This window comes from Anas platyrhynchos, chromosome 8, assembly GCF_047663525.1.
Source record: "Anas platyrhynchos isolate ZD024472 breed Pekin duck chromosome 8, IASCAAS_PekinDuck_T2T, whole genome shotgun sequence".
Classification (NCBI taxonomy): domain Eukaryota; kingdom Metazoa; phylum Chordata; class Aves; order Anseriformes; family Anatidae; genus Anas; species Anas platyrhynchos.
Window position 1 is genome coordinate 28,648,195 of NC_092594.1, and position 24,465 is coordinate 28,672,659.

The 24,465-nt window shown below is 46.9% G+C and overlaps 1 protein-coding gene across 20 annotated transcripts in view; it reads left to right on the forward strand.

Annotated features, from left to right (window-relative positions):
• PTPRF (protein tyrosine phosphatase receptor type F) overlaps window positions 1–24,465 on the forward strand; it is a 362,946-nt gene that overhangs the window by 248,193 nt on the left and 90,288 nt on the right. For 11 of the 20 annotated variants that reach the window (XM_038183345.2, XM_038183347.2, XM_038183344.2 and 8 more), the window contains 2 exons: window positions 14,860–15,048; window positions 22,529–22,546. In XM_038183345.2, coding sequence (XP_038039273.2) covers window positions 14,860–15,048; window positions 22,529–22,546 — 207 coding nt within the window. The remainder of the gene's footprint in view (window positions 1–14,859; window positions 15,049–22,528; window positions 22,547–24,465) is intronic. The other 9 variants (XM_038183348.2, XM_038183351.2, XM_072041969.1 and 6 more) reach the window with 1 other exon arrangement.

The window sequence follows — 24,465 nt, forward strand, 5'->3', positions numbered from 1 at the left end:
AGTGGAAGAACTGCTGGAGCTCCCGATCCTCTGCGCTGTGATGTTCTCAGCTTCACAAAGCAGCGCTGGATCATCTGTACAACCCGCCTGCCGCCTCGCGCTCCGCGGCGTCCCATGTGATGCAGAAGTTAGTGCAACTTCAGCTGCTTAAAATATCAGATATGAAAGGCACGGAGTAAGTAGCCAAGGGCCTTCCAACTGATATTGGAAACCTTTGCAATGATGAAGTGTCTTAGAAGATGATACTGACAGATGGTCTGTGGGCCACGGTTCAGTGATTATTCTGTGGCACTGCTTAAAAAAAAACACAAAACAATAAAATTGGCTACCATAAGAGGTTACCAAATTTTGGAAGTGTGAGTCTGGCCGGATTTGGGCTTAAGGCAAATCAGCCTGGCATGCCGAGAAGAAGCCTTGGCAGCCAGGAGCCTTGTGTTGATGCAGGCACAAGGGGACGTGTGCGGGATGGAGTGGTGCACGGCACCGTGTCTGCCTCAGTGTGAGGTCAAAGCAGACTCTGAAAGGTACGGGCTATTCCAAGAGCTTGTCACAACGCAGGCACGAATCCTGCATGATCTCCGAAGTTTTATGTGAGTAAGAAAGCAGCAAGATGTGATGAGAGTGGAAGAGGACCATGTGGTTGTCGAAGCCATAAAATAGGTGCAATTTTTGGCCATCTTTCCGTAACCCTGTGTAAGCCAGGACGAAAGCAAAGCAAAGCCCACTTTCGTTTGGGAAACTCCTAAGGATTAGTGCAACAAATGCTGCACTTGTTCATATGTTGGTGCAGTCAGCCGTGAGCACGGTCGACCGAGAAGAGCTGGCAGGGCAGAGCGCTCTGCTGTCCCTCAGGCAGCAGCCAGCCCCTGTGGGTGTCTGAAGGGAGCCGTGCTCTTCCTTCCCATCCCCACGTGAACTATGTTCATCCTTCAGCATGTGGGACAAGAAGAAGAGAATACCTTAAGCGCCAGAGCATAGGATTTCATTACCCTTACCGTTTTTAGCTTTTATAGCTACAAACCTTATTAAACATCATAGAATTGTCCGGTTCTTTTAAGTCCAGCTACGCGGCTTTTCCCAGTTTGTGCCTATAGGAAGAAAGAAGATAGCAAAGCTGATCTATGAAAAAATAAGAGCATAGGAGTCATCTTAAAGTCTTACCAGCATCTTGAAAATGTGAAATAAAATTAGCAATAATATTTTGCACACAAAGCTGCCTTCAGGAGGGATGTGTGTCAGAGGAAATAACAGTGGCTAATGTTTTCTTCTCTCAATCATTTTTAAAGGTCACTTCATGATCAAAATCTACTTGCTAATTTAATTTCTATTCTCAGTGTAAATGTAAGATGATGCTGTTGATTCTGTTTGCAGGTGGTTTGCTGGCAAGGAGCAACCTTTTGCCTTTGTTCTCGGCGTGTCACGGTCTGGGCACAAAACTTGTGCTCGTGGCAGCCCAGCTTCACGTGCTGCTGGGGCCGTACCTCCCGAACCAGGGCTTCTCAGGTGTTTTAATCCAAGGGCTCTCTGAAGAGACACGTAGGCTGTCCATTGTTGTCTCAAAGTATTCTCTCGCAAGCAAATGAAATTGTGGTTTTGCTTGCTTCATTTATTTTGATGTTCTGCTTGCTGCTTGCATGTGTGGGAAGGTGAAGCCGTGTTTATTTGCTGCTCTGTAGCAGAGCGGGGTTGTTTGTGAGCCACAAGTTGAGAGGATGCTTTCTTGCTCAACCTGCTTCATGTGATCTTAGAGGTCTTGCATCTCCCCAACACTTTCCTTCCCCTATTTCCGTAGGCCTTGGATGCCACTTTCTGTCCCTAGGCGGTTGGAAACCAAGTGTGTCAGGGATGTCAGCAGGGAGAGAGCGAGAAGGAGAAGGAACCAGGGAGTAAACTGCATTGGAGAGCTGTGTTAGCCTTAGCTCAAGGACTTGTCAGTATGAACCCTGGATTTTCAGCTCTCATATGGCAACATTCAGTGATATTCCCAGATCTTCTGCAGAGATCTGCCTCGGCTGTGCTGTGGGGGAGATGAGAAATGCACAGCGGGTTGCTGCCTGCTGTAGAGCCCCGGCCGTGGTGCATAAGCCTCAGGAGCAGGCAGCTCAGCTTGTGTGGGTCTGTGGTTTCCCTGCTGTTTCTGCCTCCTAGGGAAAACCCCAAGATCCCTCTCCAGCTGCTGAGACACGGGGCCAGTCACGAGGAGATTGCACAGTGTCTGGGGAAGACCAGGGCTGTATTGATTTTCCACAGATAGGATCAGGCCCCACTTTGTCTTCCCTCGGGCAGGTCATGGGTCTGAAAAACCCCTTTCTGGAAGAAAGTGCAGCATTTTCCCAAGGAGTCTGAGGCCCCTGTGATTGTCTCCAGCATCAGGGTCTCACTGTGCAGGCTGTCCCCTGGTGTTTTGTGGTGGTTGTCTGCTCAGCGCCGTGAGCAGCTGAGCTTCAGCAAGTTCCCTTTCTTTCCTTGGCAAGTGTGCTCCTGTGTCCCAAGCGAGCTTGTGGTCGGATTCCCCATCAGACCTGAAGATCACAGCCATGTTTTCAGGCCTCAGCCGAGCAAACTCGGCAGGGTTTGCTGTTGCCTCACTGAAAAGGGCTGCAAAGTCTTCTTTGCTTTGCAGGTCAGGGATGCCTGGGAGAGGAGTGCCAGCAGTTACTTTAACCACACACTTGTTCTTACCTTCTCTAGCTGAATCGTCCTAACAGCAGTGGCCTGTATGCTCTGAGCTGGGGAAACACAGGTTCACAGCACTCATATCTGCAAGGAGCCTCTTGCATCCTCTAGGAAAGACGCGCAGCGACCTCTGCTTAGCAGAAAGTTTTCTTTCCTGTTCGTGGTTGCAGCTGGGAGAGCCGTGCCTCATCTCCGGCTTGTAATTACATCAGGGGAGTACCTTGGGAGAAGGTTAAATAGTCTTTTGTATATCAAATAAAGCCAGTGAACCTCACTGAAATCATTTAATGAAAACAATCCTGATTATCTGTATATTCTGCCATGTGATATTTTAAAAGAACATCTTAAAGGGAAACGTGGAATTGTTTAAGGCCTCTAAAGACTGGAGTGCAGAGGCTATGCGGCAAATGCCTTTATAATCTAGGATCTGAAGTAGGCTTTGAATCCAATTGTTTTTTCCACTGTTGTAAAACATGAGAGATTTTGATACGGTAACTCGGATTTGATTCAGAACTTTCTTATTAACCGCTCTTCATGCACATCAAATTTTAGAGACTGAGCTGAAGGGCTCTGCGCATGAAGGATGGAACTGACTCAAGGACAGAGCTATTAAGGTGTGTAATAATCAAGAGAGGAAAATTAATTGTCTCTAATTTGGCATAAATCCCAGGGATGATAACTTTGGTTATTAGGAATTCAGGGCCTATTTCCAATTAGTTATACCCAAGCATGCTCTCATCTCCAGCTCCGGCAGTCTGATCTGGGAGTGCGTTAGCGCAGCCACCGCTGCCACGCTGCAATAGAGGACGGCGCTGCCTGACCTCTCCTCCCGTGGTCACCACCAGCACCCGGGGCTCACCTGGCAGTAAATCAAACCACGGCCTTGTGGTATCGCTCCCAACACCCTGCCCGGAGCACTTGGCGTGTCGGCTGCTCGGCTGGGCAGCGAAAGCACCTGGGCCATGGTGGAGCAGGTCGGGGAGGCTGCTGTGGCTTTCCAATGGGCTTTTTAGCCTCCGAGCTTCCTGCTAAGACATCTGCACCAGCAGAGCCAGGGTCTCTTCCCCTTGGGTGTACGATGTAAATAGTGCAATTGTAATCTCTACCGGAAAATCTGGTCTAACCCGGCACGCACCGTGCCTGCGCCGCTCCGAGAGCAACTCCTCCATGCTGGCAACGTGGGTGAGCGCGTGGCACTGCTCCACGGACGTGCAGCGGGGCCAGTGAGCACAGGGACATTCCCTGTGGTGCAACAGGAGCACCTGAGGTTCCCAGGGAGTCGATAGGGACAGGTCTGTCTGCAAGCCGGGCTGTGGATGTGGCACAGAAACACCAACCGGGACAGGCAGGAGCACCTCTGGCTGCCTGCCTGCGGGAGGGGCAGGAGGGGAGATGGTTGGCAGTAAGGGAGGCGAACCAATTCCTGCACTCAATTCCCATGTCCTCATTTTCGGAGTCTTGAAGCCTTGTGGTGCCATAGCCCTTGTCTGTTGAATTCTGTCTGCTGTCAGGAATGAAAGGAACCTCATCATAGGGTGTGGGTGACATCCCCCCGTAGCTGTGCTCAGTTCAGCTAGTCCTGAACCCTGGCTTTAATACATGAGAAGCTCCTGGGAAGCCCCCACTGGCTACCTTCCTTCTCTGTGACTTCCCATTAAAGAAAAAAAAAAAAAAAAGAGGAAACCTCAACAGCTGCTGTGGGGGCTGCTCTTCCAGCCGCCGGTGTGGAGATGATGCAGGGATCATCCTAAATCAAAGTGGAATTGGCTGCAGTGGAAGCATAGCAGCTTGCCTTCAGAACAAGGCCAAGTATTCAGTGCTTTCAAGAGGGAAACACCCTTTTAAAGTTTTCCTTAAGTTAATTTCTTAGCACAGCGAGGCCGAAGCTTGCCAAATCCAGGTATCTGTCCAGCTTTTTTGGTCTGTGCCGGGTAATGTTTACAGGAAAGGAAAAGGACCAACTTCGAGGACAATGCATCCTGTCCAGCTGGGAAGCCGGAGGCCCATGCCACCGAGCTCTGCAGCCCTCCTCACCTGCCAGGGAGAGGGGGCAGAGCCACAGTTCCTCTAGTGCTCATCGGAAAAATTGGGCCTTTAACATAAGCGAATGTGTTCTTCTTGAAAAGCAGAGGAATTGTAGCTGATCTCCTGCCTGTGGTTTATGTTAAGATGCGTACCACGGGAACCAAGAGGTGCCTTTTTTTTTTTTTTTTTATCCACTTGGCCTTGATGTGGTTTCACTGCCAGCTTTCCATTTATCTGTTGCGTGCTCTTTAATTCATGAGGGCTTGCTCTGGGGATTTGTTTAAAGCCTTGGCTGAATTTGTCAGCCCCTCCTCCTGTGGTGCATCCTTCAGAAAAGATGGGTGTTGTGGCACGGCAGTAAATAGGATGCTGAGCCTCTGTAACTCTTGCTGTCTGGGTAAGAAGTGTGTGTCCTCTCTTAAACTCTGATCAATGACATCAGCCCAGCATTAAGACCACCGCTTGTCTGGGCGTAATGTCTTATTTATGGTGTGCCATCAGGGGCGTGCTGCTGGTCTTTCACTGAGGGCCTTTCTCCTTCCTATGGTCTCTGAAAGACTGTTGAGGTAACCAGAGTCTCCTCTAAAGTGCTGTTGGAGCCAGGGCAATTAACGGGGCTTCTAGAAAGTGGTGTCTCATGTGAAGATATAAAACTCACAGTAGGGCAGTATTTCTCTCCCTGACTCTGGTCAAGTCTTGTTGTGCTCTTCCCCTGTACAAGAAGTCATTTCCCCACCACGTAAATGAAGTTACTTACCGATCTCAAGATGTTTTATGCAGTGGAATATTTTAAAACTTCTGAATAGAAAGCAGTGATTTGCCCTATCACTGATCTGTCTGGAGTGCAGATCAGATTAAAGCCCTTCTTACATTTTAGGAGCGATTTCTGTGCCCGCAGACTTTCTATGCCTGAGTTGGCTGCAACAGAACAAATCCACTGAAACTTCACATTTATTGTTTCGTTTGAAGACAGAATTTCTCTGAGAAAAGATACGTGAGAAATTTTCAGGCTCACAGAGGTACCTGATCTCAAGATAGGAACGTTTTCTTGAAGTAATTTTCTCTTTCTTCTTTAAAGAAATAAAACCTCAGACTAGAAATTTCATTTGTGTTTTACTGGATTGGCCTTTGCTGGGGCTGGTTCTGTGGACTAGTTTTGCTAACTTGTTAATAACATTTTGATCTATTTTCTGAGCACCTGCTCAGCACGCAGATCACTACAGGTAAGGAAATGGCAAATGCAGCTGCGTGCGTGAGAACTTACTGAGGGTGGGAGGACAGGACGGCACTGCAGAAAAGGCTCAGGGTCAGGGAAGAGGCGATACAGGGAGGTGGGGAGCAAAACAGGCGGTTGAGCACCAGGGCTGGTGCTTTCCAGCCCGTTTACTGCAAAGGAGCCTTGCTTTTTGTAAGAATCTGTGCTTGTCCTCCTTTCCCACACCCACACGCCGTGATTGCTGGCTTTGGGATTCCAGCTCTCACGGTACTACAGAGCCGCTCCGTCCCATAGCTGGGCAACTTTGGGGGTTGCCTTCAAGTTTCAGTTCAGTCCTGAAGATCAGAGAGCAAGGAGGTGTTTCGGGAGGGCATTCGTCTTGGGGGGGAATTCTTTGTTGTCCTTTTGAAGCCCCGGCAGTTTGTGAATCCCAGAACTGGAGCATATTTGTGTGTTCTCTAATGACTCTCTGGCTCCTCCCCAGTACAAACTTAAATTTCAATTTCCAAGCTAATATTTCCAGAACATTTAAAGCGTTCTCAGGAGTTTTTGATTGGGGGTTTTGGGGAGGGTGAAAGACAGGCAAAAGGGGGTTATTTTTCTCTTTCAAGTAATATCACAGCAATTATCCTTAAAAAGTCAGCAATTGCAGCTCTGCCCTGCTGTCTGAATGCCTTCCTCTTCAGTAGTTTAAAAGCAAGGAAAGGCTTTCTCTTGTAGGAACTCTTCCCCGTGTTGGGCCAACTTCTAGGAAATCAGAATTTTCCAGCAGGATATTTTGCCAAAAACATACAACTTCTTCCTGTCCCTGAGCGTAAAGTTTTTTCTTCTAGACTTGCTGGCCGTTGCTTCAGCAGGCTGTGATGTTCCTCCAGAAGAGAAGAAGCCACTGGCTTGGCGGTGATGCAGCCAGGCTGCAGGAGCTAAATAGAAATCAGATTTTAGCACGATCTGGCCCTTTCAGTAGGAGTTAAGTGACCGAAAATCTTGCATTCTGGCCTGTGAAGTGGAAATGAACAGATTTAGTATTCCAGCTGAGTGGCAGCAGGAATGTTTCACATTAATCTGAAACTCAGCGTTAGGAAGCGTGGGAGAGCTCTGCTGTCAGATTAACTCACTTCTCATGCATTTTTTCCTGCACCGAGCTGCAACCAAACATAAATGGATCAAAAGTCAAATGCCCCATTAATTTAACCGCACGTTGTATTTAATGACATATGGAAATGCATTATTGATTGCACATCTTAAAAATGAAAATCTCCATGCTAATGACATAGCACATCAGTGCAGGTGAAGTGGTATGGAAAATGCAGGGAATTCAGAAATGACTTCGAGCACCAGAAAGAGCCATTTACAAGCTTTTCTCTGAAAGGACTGAAGTTTGGGGTATGTTTTAGTGGGAGTGTGTTTATATATTCTGTCACAGGGAAACGTGCAGTGACAGTACTTGTGCTCGATTACTCGGTATAAAGTATTAAAAAGAAACAATGCTTGGAAAATAAGTCTACGGGCAGTTTTATTCAACAGTTGGTGCTAACAAATGGCACAGCCCTGCCTGAAAGCACAGCTTGGGTGTCTTTTACTGTTCCTTTACTGTGGAGTCTTAATAGCTGGCTGCAAAACCTTTTTGAATTCATTGTGCTTAAAGAACTTTTGTGAGCGTTTTAAAGGCGTGCTTCCAACCGCTGGTTTTAGGTTTTGTTTGTATTTTTTTGTTTTGTTTTGTAAGTAATAGCTGTTGAAAGAATCTAATCTTATCCCACAAAACTCTATTTTTACCTGTTTGAAATTATACTGTATTTTTTTTTTTTTGGTGGGGAAGGAATAAACAACATTTCTACCCAAGCAAGGGTTAAGGAAGGGGCACTTCTTGCTCAGTCAGGGAATTTTGCAGATGTGATCAGTTTTACTTGTGCGTAAGCTCTTCCTCACCCACATTCTTGACATTTCTTGCTGTAGTCTCTGCTGTGCTGTACTTTGAACCCTGAAATGACTCTCAGCACCGTACAGCCTAAGCCATTTTTTGTACTTCGTTAACACGAGTGTCTGGTTTCTCTGGTCTCTCATGCAAAACTACTTGTTTGGATGTTTCTTTGCATGTTGATGGGTTTGAGATGACTTGTCTGTGGACATTGCTCTACATCATAATGCAGGGCTTGGATTTGGAGCAGGAGCTCAGGCAGGCTCTCCCTTGTGTATGGAGCTTGTTTAGGCCGAGCAGATAAGCCGCTACTATAATCTTCCTTCTTGTTATTTTTTTCCCACTCTTTTAGATATACCAAGCCTAAGTCTTGCAAAAAAATGAGGTTAGGACTAAGACTGCATGTATGACTGCCACAGAAAGGAAGCCAGAATGGAAAGCAAGGAGGAGGTGGCCAAGGCTGGACAATGTGGTAGTCGGGATTTTGTAAATGCTGTCTCACTGTTGCAGTCTAAGCTGATCAAGGTGTAAATGATTGTTTTCTTCCAGGATAGGTTGAGGTCTCCTAGCTGATAGCAGGCTCCACAGCTAAAGCATCCTGAGCAGATGTTGTCATTGCTTAGGAAGATCCCCAAACTGTGGGCTGAAACAGCGGGTTGTGTGTGCAAACCTTTAATTTGCTGAAGTATGTGACTGACTGCTCGCTCCTGGTCGGCTCTGAGTCAGCTTCAGCGGCTGTTAATCATCTTGCCTCTGCCCTCTGTGAAGCACAGGTCACAAGGCGTGATTTGGGAAGAAGAGAGAGGAATTTCAAACCTGGCAAACCCACGCTGCGCCCTGGGCAGGAGGGCATGCTCAGAGCCAGTGTGTGGCTAACGGAGGGCTTGTGCCAGCCGTGGCATTGCTGCCATGGCTCTGTGCTCCCTGACCACCACGTTCATGGGAGCAGGGTGAGAAGCTGTGCCAGGACATGGCCTGAGACCACGGTGGGGCCGCATGGGAGCACCCACATCTGCAAAGCCACCCTGCTCCCCTCTGTGACACACAGGAGGTCGGGACGGCCCTGCCCGAGAGGTACCAGCTGTCCAGCCATCAAGGGACAATGTCAGCAGCACCATTCTGGCAGCTGAAGGTTAGCCCTGTCTCCAGCGGGTGTTTTATGGGCTCATAACCTCCAGGATGAGCAGGACCAGCGAGCTCCCACGCCGCCAGCCCCTGGGGCGAGAATCAGCCTGACAGTTTATCCTCTTCTGCCGTGTCTAGTCTCGTATTTTCTTGAATTTTCCTTACAGTACTTTCTTTGTTTTGGACTGACTCAGATTCTTTCTTTTGTGAACTGTTTTGTTGCTGCTGCTGCTGTGATCTTTCTGAGAGATAGCAAATACTTTGTTTACTGTAAGCTCTTGTGCAGTAATTCATGTGGTTACACCGTGACACAGAAAAGTCCTTCTGGAGCTAATTTCCACACCCACCCATTCATCTGCACCCTTCTCCTCGTTTTCAGCAGGCGGCTTCAGCGTGTCACGTTGGCGTGATGTCATCTGAAGCTGGCAGATTTGTCATTAAGAGCCTTGTCATCAATAGATGACTGTTTGTGTTTTCTGCCTGCCTGAAACTGTTTTATACTTGCTAACCCAGTAATTAATACTCTGCTGCCTTTGAAACAGGTTGGTTTCACTGCCCCACCTTTTCCTTAGGCAATTGCAAGGCGGTGCCAATGTCGACGAGGCATTAATTAGCCTGCATGAGACTTGGCTCCGGCAGCAAGCACGCACAGCCGCACTCGCTCCTTCCTCCTCCCCGTGCAGGCACAGCCTGGCACCAGGCAGCCTTCAGAGGCCACAAATTTGGGTAATGTTGTCGGTGAGCCTCTCGGGGAGCTTTTGTGAGAAGGAGGGATGCAGGAAGAGAGCGTCGCCTCAAAATGGCTGATAAACTGCTCTTTGTGCAGCATCAGTTGAACCTGAGCAGCGCCGTGTCAGGGTTTTCTTATCATGGAAAATGATGCCGTTCTGCTGGGCCGCTGGATTGCTCGAGTGCTTTTGATTGTCTTGCGGTAATTGAATAGCTGTGCTGTGTAACCTGTGCTGAAGGAATTAGGGCTGTTTATTCAGCAAACAGATGTCCTGGATTGTGGTGTGCTTACGATCTTCCTAGCTTGCATCTTTCGTTAGTTAATATCACCGACTACCCAGGCTATCTTTCTTGCACTGGTAATTTAGCATTTGCTAGTGTGTTTCAGTGCCTCAAAGAGAGCTTTGGAAGCTTGCAAAATGTGTCGAGTAACGCCGTTGATCCATCAAATGGGAGTCCAGTAGGCAAGGGTTCCCCCCGCAGACCCCTCCAGCATCCCGTTACATTGCTCCAGCCCTCTGCCTCTTACCAGGATTGCTTCAGTGCTGGTGGCTTTAACTGGGTGAGATCCCAGCCTAGCTCACCGAGCGGGTACAGAAGAAGTGAAATAGCTTTCTATATGTGCCTTCTGCTCCTGTGCAGTGCTGACTGCCGTCAAATGCATTTATCAGAGATCTCCCTCTGCCCTCAATCCATTTCCTGCCTTGTCCCGAGCACTGCATACTCCTGTGTGGCTTCAGATAGCTGGCAGAACTGAAAACAAAGCAGCTTTGTGTTTTAATCATTCCTACCCTAAAACCAATGTTGGGCTGGAAGTTCCTCAGCTGATGCATGCTGGCAGAAGCCAGTGGGCTAGATAAGCTATTTTCAGCCCTGGGAGCGGATCAGGCCCAATCTCTCTCCAGAAATGAGTTGAGAACACCCCCTTCCAGTGGGGCAATGGTTTTTGATAGATTGTAAGAGATTTAACCTTATAGCTAGGGCTCTAACATATAGAAAAGCTACTTTTTGCTATTTCCAAATTATATTGAATATAATTTTTTTTCCCTCTCCCTCAGCAGTCTGAACAATTGGACTCATGATACTAAGCAGGCCTGGCTTTTATAGGAAGAGGAATATGACAAATAACACCCGTAAATGTGTTTACAGTTTTCACTGTCTTCTCTAAAATACTGTTTCTGAGAATTATGTTGACACAAAGGAAATTCACGGTGGTAGGGGGAAGGTTTTGCAGGTGCCAAGTCATGATATGACCTGCAAAGCACAGCTGCATGGCTGCAAGACCACTGGGTGCCATCTGGGGTTTGCGCCAGCAGGAACCTGATATCCAGCCCTCCAGTTTTTCACTTCTGTGAGAGATTACAAGTTTTGAGCAAGATCCTGGGGCTAATCCTGCAGGATTCAGCCATCAACAGCTGTGCTCACCATGGGCTCTTCTGCAGGCCTTTCGGCAAGCAGCTGTTACGCCGCCCCACACTGGGGCTGATCCATGCGTCTCAAAAGACAGAAGTTGCAATTGCCTCGCTGCTCTTATCCTCAGCTGATATTTGGAGGGATGTAGAAAACCAGGATGCCCCAATGGCTGTGTGTCTCAGGGCAGCAGCCTCAAGAAAGGTGTTTTTGGTGAGCCCGTAAGGAGCTCGCTGTGGCTGCAGCAGCTGTAAAGGAGGCCTCGGCTCCGGTCCGGGGCTGTGGGGAAGGCTCCTTACCCTCGCTTCCCCCTTAAAGATGGGAAATCTGCGGCACAAAAGAACCGCAGGAGCAGGGGGGTTAGATTTCTGTCACCTCGGGAAGGGGATTAGCAAGGCGAGCTGTCAAGTGAGCAGGATGAGATATCCTCGGCACATGCTGTCACGCTAGATGCCGGAGGGACATTCCTGGCTCCTCGGTGACTGCTGCTAGCGAGACCTCAGCCTGGCCGGGGCTTTTCCACGTTTCGGTTTGCAGTTGCAAAATCCACTTCTTTCTTTCTCAGTTTCCCCCTCTTCTCTTCTTGTTTTCCTCTCAGTCATTCCTGCTTTCACTGCTTTTCTCCAAGGAGGGAATTAGAGCTTGCAGCGCCTGTAAAACTCCTGCCCATGGCTGGATTTTGCTGCTCTAATCTGAGGCCTACCGGAGCTACACCCCATGACAGTATCTGAGTCCCAGAAAGAGCTGGTGTCTAGATAGCCTGCACTTGGAAGTGAGTCCGGAGCCCGTTTTAATGTGTATTCAAAGCATACTAACTGTCCTTGAATAAAACCAAGTGCTGACAAGCTCATTTCTAGAATTAGAGTATCCACGTATTGGCACGAACAGGATAGCTATTACTGACGAGCTCCGTGTGCGGACAAGTCAGTACAGCTAGCGAGGGCTGAAAGGAGCCGAGGCATGACTGAGCCTCGTAATTAGACCTAGATTAGACTTTTGCCGGAGGGGAAGGCAAGGCAAGAACAGCTCTGAACTCCTATCGTTGCCTGCAGTGGTTGGACACACAGACATCCCTCACCGTCCCGGTGAGCCAGCGCTGCCCAGCCGGGCTGGAGCGGAGCCCCCTGGTCTGCACTGGAGTGCTGTGACAGGAGACATGGCCTTGTGCCAACCCCAAAAGGGTTTCTCCACACCCAGGAGGGCTCAGGCAGCAGCTGAAGTCCCTGCTTACAGATGGCTCAAGCGCTGGAGGCTGCCTCCAGACAAGGGGCTCGTCCTCCCCTTGAGTTCAAGGCCCGGACATCGCGGCCTAGGCGCGGTGCAGGACCCTGGGGCAGCCCAGAGCTAGCAGCCAGTGAACCTGGCTCTGGGTCCCTCTCTGGAGCCCAGAACAGGCCTCGTTTGGGATTCTTAGAAGGGCAGAGGTAGCTTTGCTCCAGGGTCTTTGTAGGCAGCGTTTCCCTGTTGCACCCCGTGAAGTCACGGTTAGCTCCTACCACTTCTGCGGGTTCGTGGCTCATCGCAACCTGCTCAGGGTCGCGTACCTGTGAAAGGTTTCCTGCCCTCTCTCGTTTCTGTGGCAGAAGGATCTTTGTGGAAGGGAAGAGATTTTTTGCACAAATGCTGTTTTCGGATTTGCTTTAGCTTTTGCTAAGCCTCCACATAGACTTTGGACGAAGTTAACGAGGTGCTACTTCGCTTCGTGTGTTCTGTGTAAAATCTTAAACAAACCGGGAAGACTGCAAATACTAAGCGTGGTGATTAGATTAGATCACGTCAGGGTTTCAGCCTCCCCAGAATAAACATCTGTGCCTCCAATATCATAAATAGCAAGGTGCTGCACTTTAGGCAAACGTGGCCTTGGTCCAAGGGCATGTCATCGTTTTCCACTTCTCTTATGTATCTTCCTTTGCTTTTCAATCTATACCACGCTGTACATATGTGTGTGCCCTGCTTTTGTTTCTTTTCAGCCATGTAGGAGTACACATTGTGGTTGCTCAGTATCGAGTGCTTCTGTTGCTTGTTATTGAATGCTAGCTCTGGTGTCATTCCAGTTAAGCTCTATGTACCTTTTGTCTTTGAAAATCAATGGAGAGCGAATTAAAAAAAGAACTGGTTTCCACTGGTACCTTTCATTTAAAAAATAAATATATATATTTTTTTATTTATTAATATTCCTTTTATGTTTGCTTATGATGAGAGAAGCTTCTAGGGAGGCCTGGGAGACACAATATGGTTTGTGCTCTTAATAAGCATCAGGAACCTTTTTTTCCTTTAGAAGACCTTGGATGTCTCAGAGCCACTCTCATCCACCTAGCAAAAAAAATATTCCAGGGCAATGTTTTGTTTACAGCAGATGTTGCCTTCTGCTGCAGTCTGGATGTACATACAAGTCATGGGTCTTGGGAATTCTCCTGAGATCATCTTAGGGAAGAGTTATCTAAGATTAGCCCCTGAAGGCTGTGTTTGTGCTGTAGGTATGGCAGAACAGGCAGAAGGAAGGACCTGAGGTGGCCTGTTGCTGGCACTGTTGTCAAAGAGTGAGGGGACACAGGTCCAGATGTGTGATGGTAACAGGAAAAATCAGGCTGCAGCAAGTTCAGCTCCTCCGGGACTTCGGGAAATGCTGAGATCCTGCTTGTTGAAACACTGCAGTGAGCTCGGAGCCTTGCAGAATTGGATTTGCCAGAGAAGATGGTTTGCTTAAGTTCCCTTAAAACAGGAGAAAAAAAAAGATACTGAAAATAATTGAGTTTCTGGTGCTTTAAAAGCTTCTTAATGTTCTTCAAGTTCTTTTTTTTTTTTCTGTGAAAGCATGTCCTTTTGATTGCAGTTCAGGCTTAGCAGAGTACAGTACATCTTGCTACAGGATGAGTAAATGAGCTCTGTTCTGCAGCTGCTATTGAATGACGATGTTGGAGCATGCCTTGGCTTATCAGTGAAGGCTGCCTAATGTATTCAACCCAGCCTACCTGAGCATGCTCTGCAGCAGCAAACCCAATTAACTATTTTTGTACCTGCTGTATGAAAGGCTTCAGCAGTCCTGGTGGTGCCTGGTTTTATGGTATTTCAGTGAGCCATGCCAGAGCATGCACTGGCTGTTTGTCGCGTATTGCCGTCGCTCTCTGCAGCCCAGAAAATGCACCAGGAGCTTGCCACGGCACAGCCTGGCAAGGAGGCTCATGAACAGAGTGTGGCTCATTAGCTTTACATTCATTAGTTTCTAAAAGCCTTCTGAATCAGATCTGGGGGCATGAGGAAGAGATTTACAATCTATCCTACCAGTGTGACAGAATGTTCCTAGTCAAAAAAGAGCAAATGGGCCTCTCTGGACCATTCTAAGGGTTTTTATTGTTTAGCTGTTGCTTTTCAAGATGCCTCAAACTATTTGGCGTTGTGTTTGTCTGTTATCTTCAACTCGGTCCTCCCACAAAAAGGCAAATACCTGCTTTTGCTGAATTATTAACAACAATAGAAGAAGCTTACGTATCAATGAAAATTATGGACGTTTCCCAAGGCAATTGATTTAAACGGAGTTAAATTTAGTGGAAGCTTCTATTGGTATAATGAATGCTCATTATAGAGCCTAATGTGCTTTAAGGGCTTGAAAACCTTCTCAGTAGGGAAGTCTGGATGCTGTTTTCCAGCAGAGGCACAGATGCTGTACCATGTTACTGCTGTCCCTACAACTGTATCCTATCTCTATTCTGGAACCTTTCTCTTTAACCTTGTGTGTTTTTTTTACTTTCTTTTGCAGAAGACCATCTCCCAGCTGGCTTCCCAACCATTGATATGGGCCCGCAGCTGAAGGTGGTGGAAAAGGCCCGCACAGCCACAATGCTCTGTGCTGCCAGCGGTAACCCTGATCCTGAAATCTCCTGGTTCAAGGACTTCCTGCCTGTCGACACTGCAACTAGCAATGGGAGAATCAAGCAGCTCCGCTCGGGTAAGGTAGCAAAGCAAGTAAGCCTCCCCTACCTCCTACCCTTCCTCCCTGTTCTCTTTACTTGATACTGTTATTTTTCCTCATGATGCTGAAATGCAATTCTAAATTCAAATGTCACTTTGATTTGAGCTTGTTTCTTCTGCAAAGTAAAAGCTGTTTTTGGAGCTCATCCTATCTACCAGGATATCATGATTTATTATATGGATAGATTGGCACAGCCATTCCTTTCGGAACATCACCTGGATTCTTTCTTCTGTAGAGTGTCTTGACATTGCCCCAGATCCCTGGTAGGCTTAGATGTTTCGCTACCAACTCAGCAGGTCTCAGCTACTTTTAATGGGAGCACAGTACAAATTGGTATAATGAGACACTGGCTGAAGTTTTACAATCAGTGGTCGTGTACTACTTCACTCCTTACACAGATGCTGCAAGACAGTGCTCTGCTTGCTGTTGAGATCTTTATCACTCTTGCTGTGTGACACCACAAGAATAAAGAAAAATTCAAGAAGCAGTGATCCTATGGATTTCAAAGGAAGGTGGACGCAGTTTTGATATTACCATTTCTTTTTTATTATTTGATAAGCTGAATACTAGGTTTAGAAATGCAGACAGTTTGTTCTTGTTGGTTTAGTGAGGAACTCTTGTTTTTCTGCTGCACTGTTTAGTCTCTCAGGACTGTAAGGCCCATTACAGAATTAAAGAAAATAAAACACCGCTCTTTTCACTCGATGAAGCGCAGCTCCCCAGCATGAGTTGCGGTGGATATTTAACAATGCACGGCATCGCTACATCGCAGCTTTAGCCTGGGGGAAAAAGTCCATGGTATCCTTCTGAGAGCACAGAAGGACCGGAGCTGGAGTGGCTTCAGCCTGGAAAGGTCTCATGCTTAACTAAGAGGCAGAATGCCTTGCCTGGCTGTGATGTGTCTCCGGGCACTCAAAAAACATTTGTTATGAGTGCTGCTGCCAGGGCAACACCATCTTCCTCCTAGCAAGGTGAACGTCTTGACACATTTCCCCATAGCAGGAGCCCTCTGCATAAATCTGATGATGCTTGGATGATAAGAAGTAGGCTTTTACTTGGGGGAGTGGGTAATGAGACATCACTCTCGTCAAAAATAGAACCCAGCCTGACACTCCTGATCCCACCTTGATGTACCAGTGAGCGCTAATTATACTAATGCATTTATAGCTTATGAAATTTCCCAGTGACCTTTAGCTTATCTCCCCCACAACATGGTTTAATCTTGATCTGTTTGTGCTGAAAGAAAATATCACACTTGTTAATTATTCTGAGAAGCTTTAGGAAGCAGCAATAGGAAGGTGCACATGGATGTGTTTCACTTCATAGCTGACTAAATCAGCATCAGAAATTACCATAAATGAGCAGCAAGACAGCTCCTGATGCACTTGCTGTATGTTCTCCAGCCTCCTTTTTGCAGGCACTTGGCTGCCTCTCTACCAGCTGCTTCACAAGTTTCGTGAGATAGAAAGTTTAAAAACAAACCAGTAAACTCTGTCACTGTGTCCAAGTTTTGCTTCCTATTCGCTGTTCTTCAGCAACATCTCAATTGAATATTTCACCGGGGATTCAAACTCTAGAGCTGGCTGCTTGCTGAAGACACAGTAATTACCAAGGGAGGTGTCAAGGGAACCTTTTAGAAATCAATGAGCAGCACACATCCTCAAACTTGCGAAAGAAATTGATTAGCTCTCTAATGTAGTAAGGGAGGTTTCCACAGTTCAGTGCAAGAGACTTCCAGATATGAGTGGTTGTTTTATTTTTAAGGACCTGCTGATATGATGCCAAGATTCTCCAGGGCTCTGGCTCCACCCTGACGTGAGGGGGGAACAAGAAGTTTACCACTTCTCATAGGCCAGAACTTGGATCCCTGCTAGCATGTGTGGCTCCTTTCTGTATTTGTGATAGATACAGAGTAGGGCCTGCCCTTTGAATCAGAGAATCATTAAGGTTGGAAAAGACCTCCAAGGTCATCTGGTCCAACCGTCCCCCTGCCACCAGTACTACCCACTAAACCGTGTCCCTAAATGCCCTTGGAGTGCGTGGGCCACACTTACCTGACTGCAGTCAGCCTGTGTGAGCAATGTGGTGGGCTGGGCAGCCTCTGATCCATTCTGCAAGGTGCTAATTGAGCTCTCCAGCATTACACCTCGTGGGGCAGAGTTGTTTTTCAAAGAAAAGAATATTTAAATAGATACCTCATTATATGAGAGTTTAATAGTTTGCAAAGTCTCTGCTCCATTAAGATAATATCTTGCAGCCAGCCTGGCATATCTGCATGAATGTCAGTTTATACTGTCTCAATCTAAATATACGCTCATTTAATTTCATTTAATTAAAACCCAATAAAACCTAGACAGATGCAATATAGTTAAAATAGTTACAGCACAGTGTCAGCCCAATATTGCATATATAGAGTGTCCGACCTTCACCCAGTACATAATATATTATTATTCAGATGTCCTAAATATAGGTTATAAAGGTGAAAGCAGCTCTGGAGTCTAACTGGAGAGTTGAGGAATGATTTCATTTCTTCAGGCTCCTAGTGTGGAATAAATAGCTAAAGAAAACACATGCTAGGGAGAGGTGCTCTCTCCTGACACTCACAGTTATGTGGGCTGGCAGTGCTCTGCGGGCTGCAGGCAGGGCTTTGAACTCGCATGCAGTCAGATCACGTGCCCAAGTGGGCTCTGAACATCAGTTTCTAGAGGTGTGTTCATCTCCTGTGAAGGTATTACAGTGTGTGTTTTAAGACAACCAAGCTGTCGTGTTAGGCTTTCCTAACCCTGGCCTAATGGTGTCTGTCAGCAGCAAATACACAGTTCATAAGTCTGCCCTGTGTCCTGCCTTCCCTCATTTGCTAATTACATCTATATTTGTGTATATGCATTTTTCTTGTTAAGTCTCCCCTTTACGTTTAGAGGGCTTTTTTCTCCCAACACATAGACCTTTCCTCCAGAATAATGCTTAATTCTTTTTTAAGCCCTGCTCTTGAGTAGTTTGGCCAGTCTGTGTTGGGGTAATTGCTCTAGAGATGAGAACAAAAATAAATACAGGTTTTCATCTCCATTATCACAGATCAAGGCGAAGGCAGGGTCTCTGACTCATTCTGGTTGTAGCAAAATTCTCCCTTGCTCATCTTGCTAGTACTTCCCACCTCTTGTTGAAAGGCTGCTTTTCTGCAAAGGCAGTGACTCAGGACAACTCCCTGTTCTCTCCCAGGGTGCATGGCTTTGGTCACTGCTTCTCAGTCACTGACACACAATTTTAGGCTGGTTCTGGGCTGGGAAACCTCCCTTGCATGCTAGCTCGTTGTAAAACCTGTTTGGCTGAACTGATTTTAAAACTGTCTGGAGATTGTAGTAGCAGATGATGCGCATATGAGAGTCAGGGTCAGTGCTACACCTCCAGCCATGTTTTAAAATTAGTTGATGATGTGGCAGAAACTTCCTCAGTATAGATCAGACTGTCCTGATGCTTCATAGTTATTCCATAAAGATTCTTGGATCACAAGCTCCTGAAGACTTCAAAGCAACTCTGATGGTATTCATACTCTCAAAGCTCTTGAGTGCTTCCAGTGAGTTTCATATTTAAAGAATTGCTCTTCCACCTTGCTCTTCAGAACGCTTCTGAACAAAATGTCAAATTAGAATAAATAAATGCCCTGAATGGTAGCATACAGATGTCTTTGCCACATCAGGAAATTCCAGAAATTCAGAGAGCGTTGTCATCTTGTGGCTATTAAAGAACTTGGTGCTACGACAAGTATCATTCTTTTTTAATCACTGTCAATTAACAGAGCTACAGAACTGTGCCCTAGACCCTTGTGTGGCTTTCAGGCAATTAGCTGCAAGTGAAGTATCAGAGAGGGCTCTGCAGGTGACTTCAGTCGCTCTCTGGAAAAGTGTAGGTGCCTCTAACAAAGAAGCAGTGGGAAGCTTCTCACCGTATCATCTCACTGCATTTATGCTCTGTTACTAGGAAGCATTTTCATTTTAGTCTTGGTCCTAGAGATGGGAGCACTGCTTATATGGAAACAGAAAAAATACCCAACATACACAGAACAAACTTGCAGAAAGAGGCAGTGGCTGTGGGATGGCAGTGTGGCTGATGGCTGCCCTCTTCTGCTTCACTGGTCATAGGACTCAGGACCCAGCAGAAGACATTCAGCTCCTGGCAAGCTACAGCTTCGAGTCCAGACATCAGATAGGCATGGACTTGGAACAAAGTGTAACAGCAGCCAAAAGGTTGGGGAGTACTATTCAAAAGTAAAAAACCCACTCAGGAAACCCACCAAAGGATGGATGCTCTCTCACAGGAGGGGCTGACTAGATAAAGGTTGAAGCAGTATCATGGCCAACCAAGTGACAATTGAAGTTTTATGTCCTAGAGGAACTATACTGTACATCTGGGTCTTGCTGTGTGAAGAACACTCATGGTTGCAACTGGTGGCAAACAGCCAGGCTCTAGGATTCAGGCTTGCATTACTGTAATGCCTGGTTGTGGCCAGCAAGAGCTTTAGTTTCCCTCTTTGACATTGCTTTGGAGTGGTTTTCTTTGTTTTTGTTTTTGTTTGGGGGGTTTTGTTGATAGGTCTGGGATGAGTTTGTGTCAGCAGAGTTGTCCCTTCTCCAACTAAGCCTCTCCTCCACACTGGGAAATACTGGTGCAAATAATCCCAGTTTTTTTTCCAACATCATGCTATGTTTTGCCTTGCTTTCAGTGCCTGGCTGTGGACTTCCAGTTAAACATGGGATGTCAGGGTTGGCATTCATTGCTGCAGAAGTGAACATATGGGGTGTTAATCAGTGCCACTTAGCATAGAAGGGAAATAAAATCTCCTTACGTTTAAGGTTTTCAAACCTTTCAAACCACACACAGGGAATTGAGTTTAAAATTTGATCTTGGAGAGCCCTTTGTGTAAAGCAGCCTGGTGATCTCAGGGCATGAGCTGGCCTCAGTAACGGTTCAAGTGATGGCACCCGCATCACTTGATGGACTGGGCACTCGGTGGCCTATGTGCTGGGATTCAGGCCCCTTGAGAGACACCCTGAAAGGACAGTAGTCAGAGATGCATTATCTTATGATGCAAATGGAAAACAGGAACTTTCATTCCTTCTGGACGAGGAAATTTGGGGACCGATAGGAAAGCCTTGGGCACTCTGCCTGATGTTGTCCTCTGAGCGTCTTAACTTTGCAAAGGTGAGAGAGACCCAGAACAAGCAGCGTGCTAGATACAGAGTGCCTCTCTGCTGCTCCCACAAGGGTTGGCTTACATTTGGAGGCCAGAAGGATTGGGACTTAATGCAGGAAAAAATGGGCTGGTCGCACTTACGTTTGAGGGAATCTGCTTCAAGTATGCAATTGCTCCTGGAGCTCTGTGTAGACAATTGTGTGTTAGAGGAAGGGTTTAGCCTCTACAGGGAGTAGATTTAAAGATTTGCTGTGAATCTTTTCAGTTCTAGGACAGAACAACAAACCCCATTTAAGCCAGACAAGAGAGAAGGAAGTCCTGTTTGCTGCCCCTCGGGCTTGTGCTCAAAGTCAACGCACCGTTCCCGTGGGAAGTGACACACTGTGGCGATGCTTTTCTTAACGCTGAGAATTGTGGAAGGGGGGCCGGGGGAGGCCCTAGACCAAACAGAACAAAAATATCCCTTGGCAAACTTTCCAAACAGGCAAAGAGAAATAACCCCATTTTCCATGGCTGTGCTGTTCCATGCAAGTTATCTGTGGGTATAACTGTTCTGTCAAGGGCAGCGGTCGTTACCAAGATAGATAAATAAGCAGCAGATTTGTTATCGCAAGGGAAAGATTACCCACAACTCAGTGACTGCAGGATCTTTCCTGATGCTTCAGTCATCTGTGGATAGAATGTGTCAAAAAATACATCCAGACATAAAGTTAAAACGGGGTAATGTCATCTTGGCAGAGGAAAATGCTAAAATGAGTGGTTTGAATTGCTGCTCCTGCTTAGAAAAAGGACTCTGCCTAAAGGAAGGGTAGTTAGGAAAGAAAGGGAATAAGTATAAATATTGTAATTACTTTTTAAGAGGCGAGTTAAACATGCTTAAAATATGCCTTCTTTGTATTTACAGAAATTCTTTTCTATCTTTCTTTCCCATTGGGTGATCATTGTTGTGGATAATGGAATGAGCTGTAAATCTGAGATACACGACACTCTTGTATGCGTGCTGGTATTTATTAATCAATACACTGAACATGATTTGACACACTGTGTCCTGTTTAACCCTGTTTTTCTGTCTGTTTAAACTCCTCAGTTTTCTTTGGTAAGTGCTTGGTATTCAGATCCTACAAATCTGCATAAAACCAACACATACCATGAACTGCCTACAGATTCGATCTGCATGAATCTCTCCCTTATACTAACAGCCTCCATGTGTGCAAAATAAGACCAAGGGGACAAAAGTAGTGGGGATTAGAAGGGTTCCCTGCCAATTTGCCCGGCGGGAGCATCTCCCCTCGAATCATGCACTGATATTGGTTGTGCTCTGAACTCAAGACGCTGCCCAGTGGATCCTCCACTTGCTAAATGCATTGACCTCGTAAAACAAACCTTTACGGGTCGTTGCAACAGGTTAACTGAACCTCACTCCCAGAGAAGCCCTCCTTATAAGATACTCTTCATTATAGCATGTCAAATTATCGCCAGTGCCTTATAAAGAGGGTAGGGATTCCTTCCTCCAGCTCACATCCAAATTAGGCAGGAATGACAGAGGTCTGGCTAGAGTGCCATTGTTACATTACCAGAAACGACTTCGTTTTGAAATATTTCTCTATGTAAAGTTAATTCTGCATGACACCAATTTCTTTTCCGGAGGGAACCTGGTGCAGGGTTTACGTGAATGTGGAGAATGGCTCAAAACCGATTTGTTACGCTCTCCCCTTAGTTCAATTTCTTTAAGTGAGCGGATTTTGTCCCACTGGTCATTCTAACCTCCCAGCCAAACCGCACCTAGTGCCCGCAACCATGTGCTTTCCACCCCTCCTGCCCAGCACACTCACGGTCACTCAGCCCTCGGGGCACGCACCCCTTCCGTCTTCTGGAAGGAATGAAGGGGCACTGCACCATCTCCCGGCGTGTCCTCCATCTCAGCTGCTTGACCAGTGGCGTGGGTGAATGCAAGCGGTGAGGCCAGCCAGCAACGCCACCCTGGTGGCTTAGTTTGGCCCCCGGTCCTGAGGATGGTGGCTGCGATGGTGAGATGCAAGGCTGGGTGCTGCACTCCTGGAAGCGATGAGCTTTACTAACCTCCTGAGAGTGTCACTCTGACTTTTACTGCACATCAGTTTCTTTTTGTTTATTCCTGTCGCGCTAATACAAATTCTAGCTTTTAAAAAAAAAAAATCTTTCTGCTTTTTAGTTATAATTTTCTTCCTTTCCTCTTTGTACTAATGCTTCTCTCTAATCTTATTTGCATTCAAATTACCTCACCAGGTGGTACACCGATCAGAGGTAAGAATGCTGAAATGTGCCTCCAGTTGTCACGTCACTCCATCTCCTGTCTGCCTTGTCCCTTCTCCTCCGGTGTTTCTCATCTCCAGCTTTTACTCTCAGCCCTAACTCTGCCAGTGCTCTCGCTCATCTGCACTCTCCCACTAGCGTGTTTATTTTGGTTGGTTTTTAGCGTGACTTCTCGTAGACTCATCCATTGCGATTTTGCACTGTTGGAAGGGGGTTATTCAACGGAAAGTTTGCAGCTGGGACGGTGGTCCCCGGCCTCCGCCACGAGAGGGTTGATGTCTCCTGCAGCTCCTGCAAGTCTCTGAGCTTCCTGCGCAGTTTTGGCCTCCGGGGTTTTGTGTCTGGCGGGGGGAGGCTAGATGGATTGCTTTGGCGTAAGTAGGTAACATTTTCACAAGAGAACAGTCAAATTCCTCTCTGCTGCTGCTGACAGGCATGAAGCTCTAATCAGAAGGAGATAAATTCTTGAAAGTTTGAGCAAATCTGGCTCTGGGATAAAGAGCGCCTTTGTTTGCCTTGCTCGTGTTTGCCTTTCAAGAGCGCTAACCCTCCAGTGTGGCAGCAGAGTGGAGAACTGCTGCCCCCAGACCCCTCTTTCTGAGCCAGACGTGCCGGTGTTGCTTTGTAGCACAAAGATTTGTTTAAGCAGACGAATCAGAAACACATCTGGTTGCTTTAAGCCTTCATTAATTAAACCCACCTATGGTCCGACAGCCCAGTGTGCGCAGTCCCTGGCTAGTTTTCGCAGCCTGTATGCACCAGCGATGACTTTCCAATCAGAGCGTTGTCTTTTCTAGCCTAAACGCTCAAAGCTGTCCCTTTAGCTTAAGTTTGGTGTGTTAATCAGCACTACATGCTAAGGCCCTCCCGAGTTCTCTTGTGATTTTGGTTACCCCTGTTGACTGACCCCTGGGTGTCTCGACAGAATGACTGCCACCTACAAACCGACACAACCTCATTCGTTCAGTTTTCCCCCTTTCCCCTTTCCTCTCCCTTTTCCCTGAATCACTGCTGGAAGTTAATAATCTGACTCTCTGGAACTGGTTCTGTTGCTGGGGGTTAATGTTTTCAGCTCCCGTTAAGTGATTTTAGAGCAAATGTGAATTGCTGTTTGATGTGTATTTGCATTAAGTTGCCTCTGTAGCAAATCTGGGTCAGGGAGAAAGACTGCAAACCTTATTTCGCTATGAATGGGCTTATATATCTGTCATTCCTCCCTTTGGAACGCTCGAGATTGACAGCTGTGATGTTACAAGCTCCTTAAACTATTTCTTCATCTCCTGTTCCTATTGCAAATCCTAAAACGAAACGACAGCCCGAATGCTAACTAGCCGAGCGCCCCGAGCTCGCAGCCTGGCGCGCGGCGCAGCCGTCCCGGGGCCTCCCCGCGCCCTCGCCCTGGCTGATGACATTAGTGACTCAGCACCAGAACCGCCTGGATGCTCCATCCGTCCTGCTTGGGAACCGGGCACATCTCTGTGAAACGGAACCATCCATCTCATACAGCACCCCTCACCCCGCACCCCCCACCCCTCCCTTCCCACCTCCGTTTGAGTCCTGACGAGGTATTTTAAGAATGTTCTTGACATTATTTAAAATATATGTGTCCTGTTTGAATGTCAAAGATGACATTTCTGTGAGAGCAAACAGAAGCCACGTGCTGCTCTCTGGCTTCTCCCAGAGGATTTCTGTCAGCCTAATGCCTTTTATTTAAAACGGAGGTCATTGAATTTCTAAAGATAACGACAGATTAGATGAAAGTGCTTTTGTGATGGTGAGGTTGTGTCCATGTAGAAGTGACTGTTCTGCCATGTTCTATACCCAGCTGCACTCTTGTTCCTCATTAAGGTAAGTTGGATGCTTTGGAATCCATTAATTTGGTCTGAAAGGAAGGGTGAACTAATGACTCT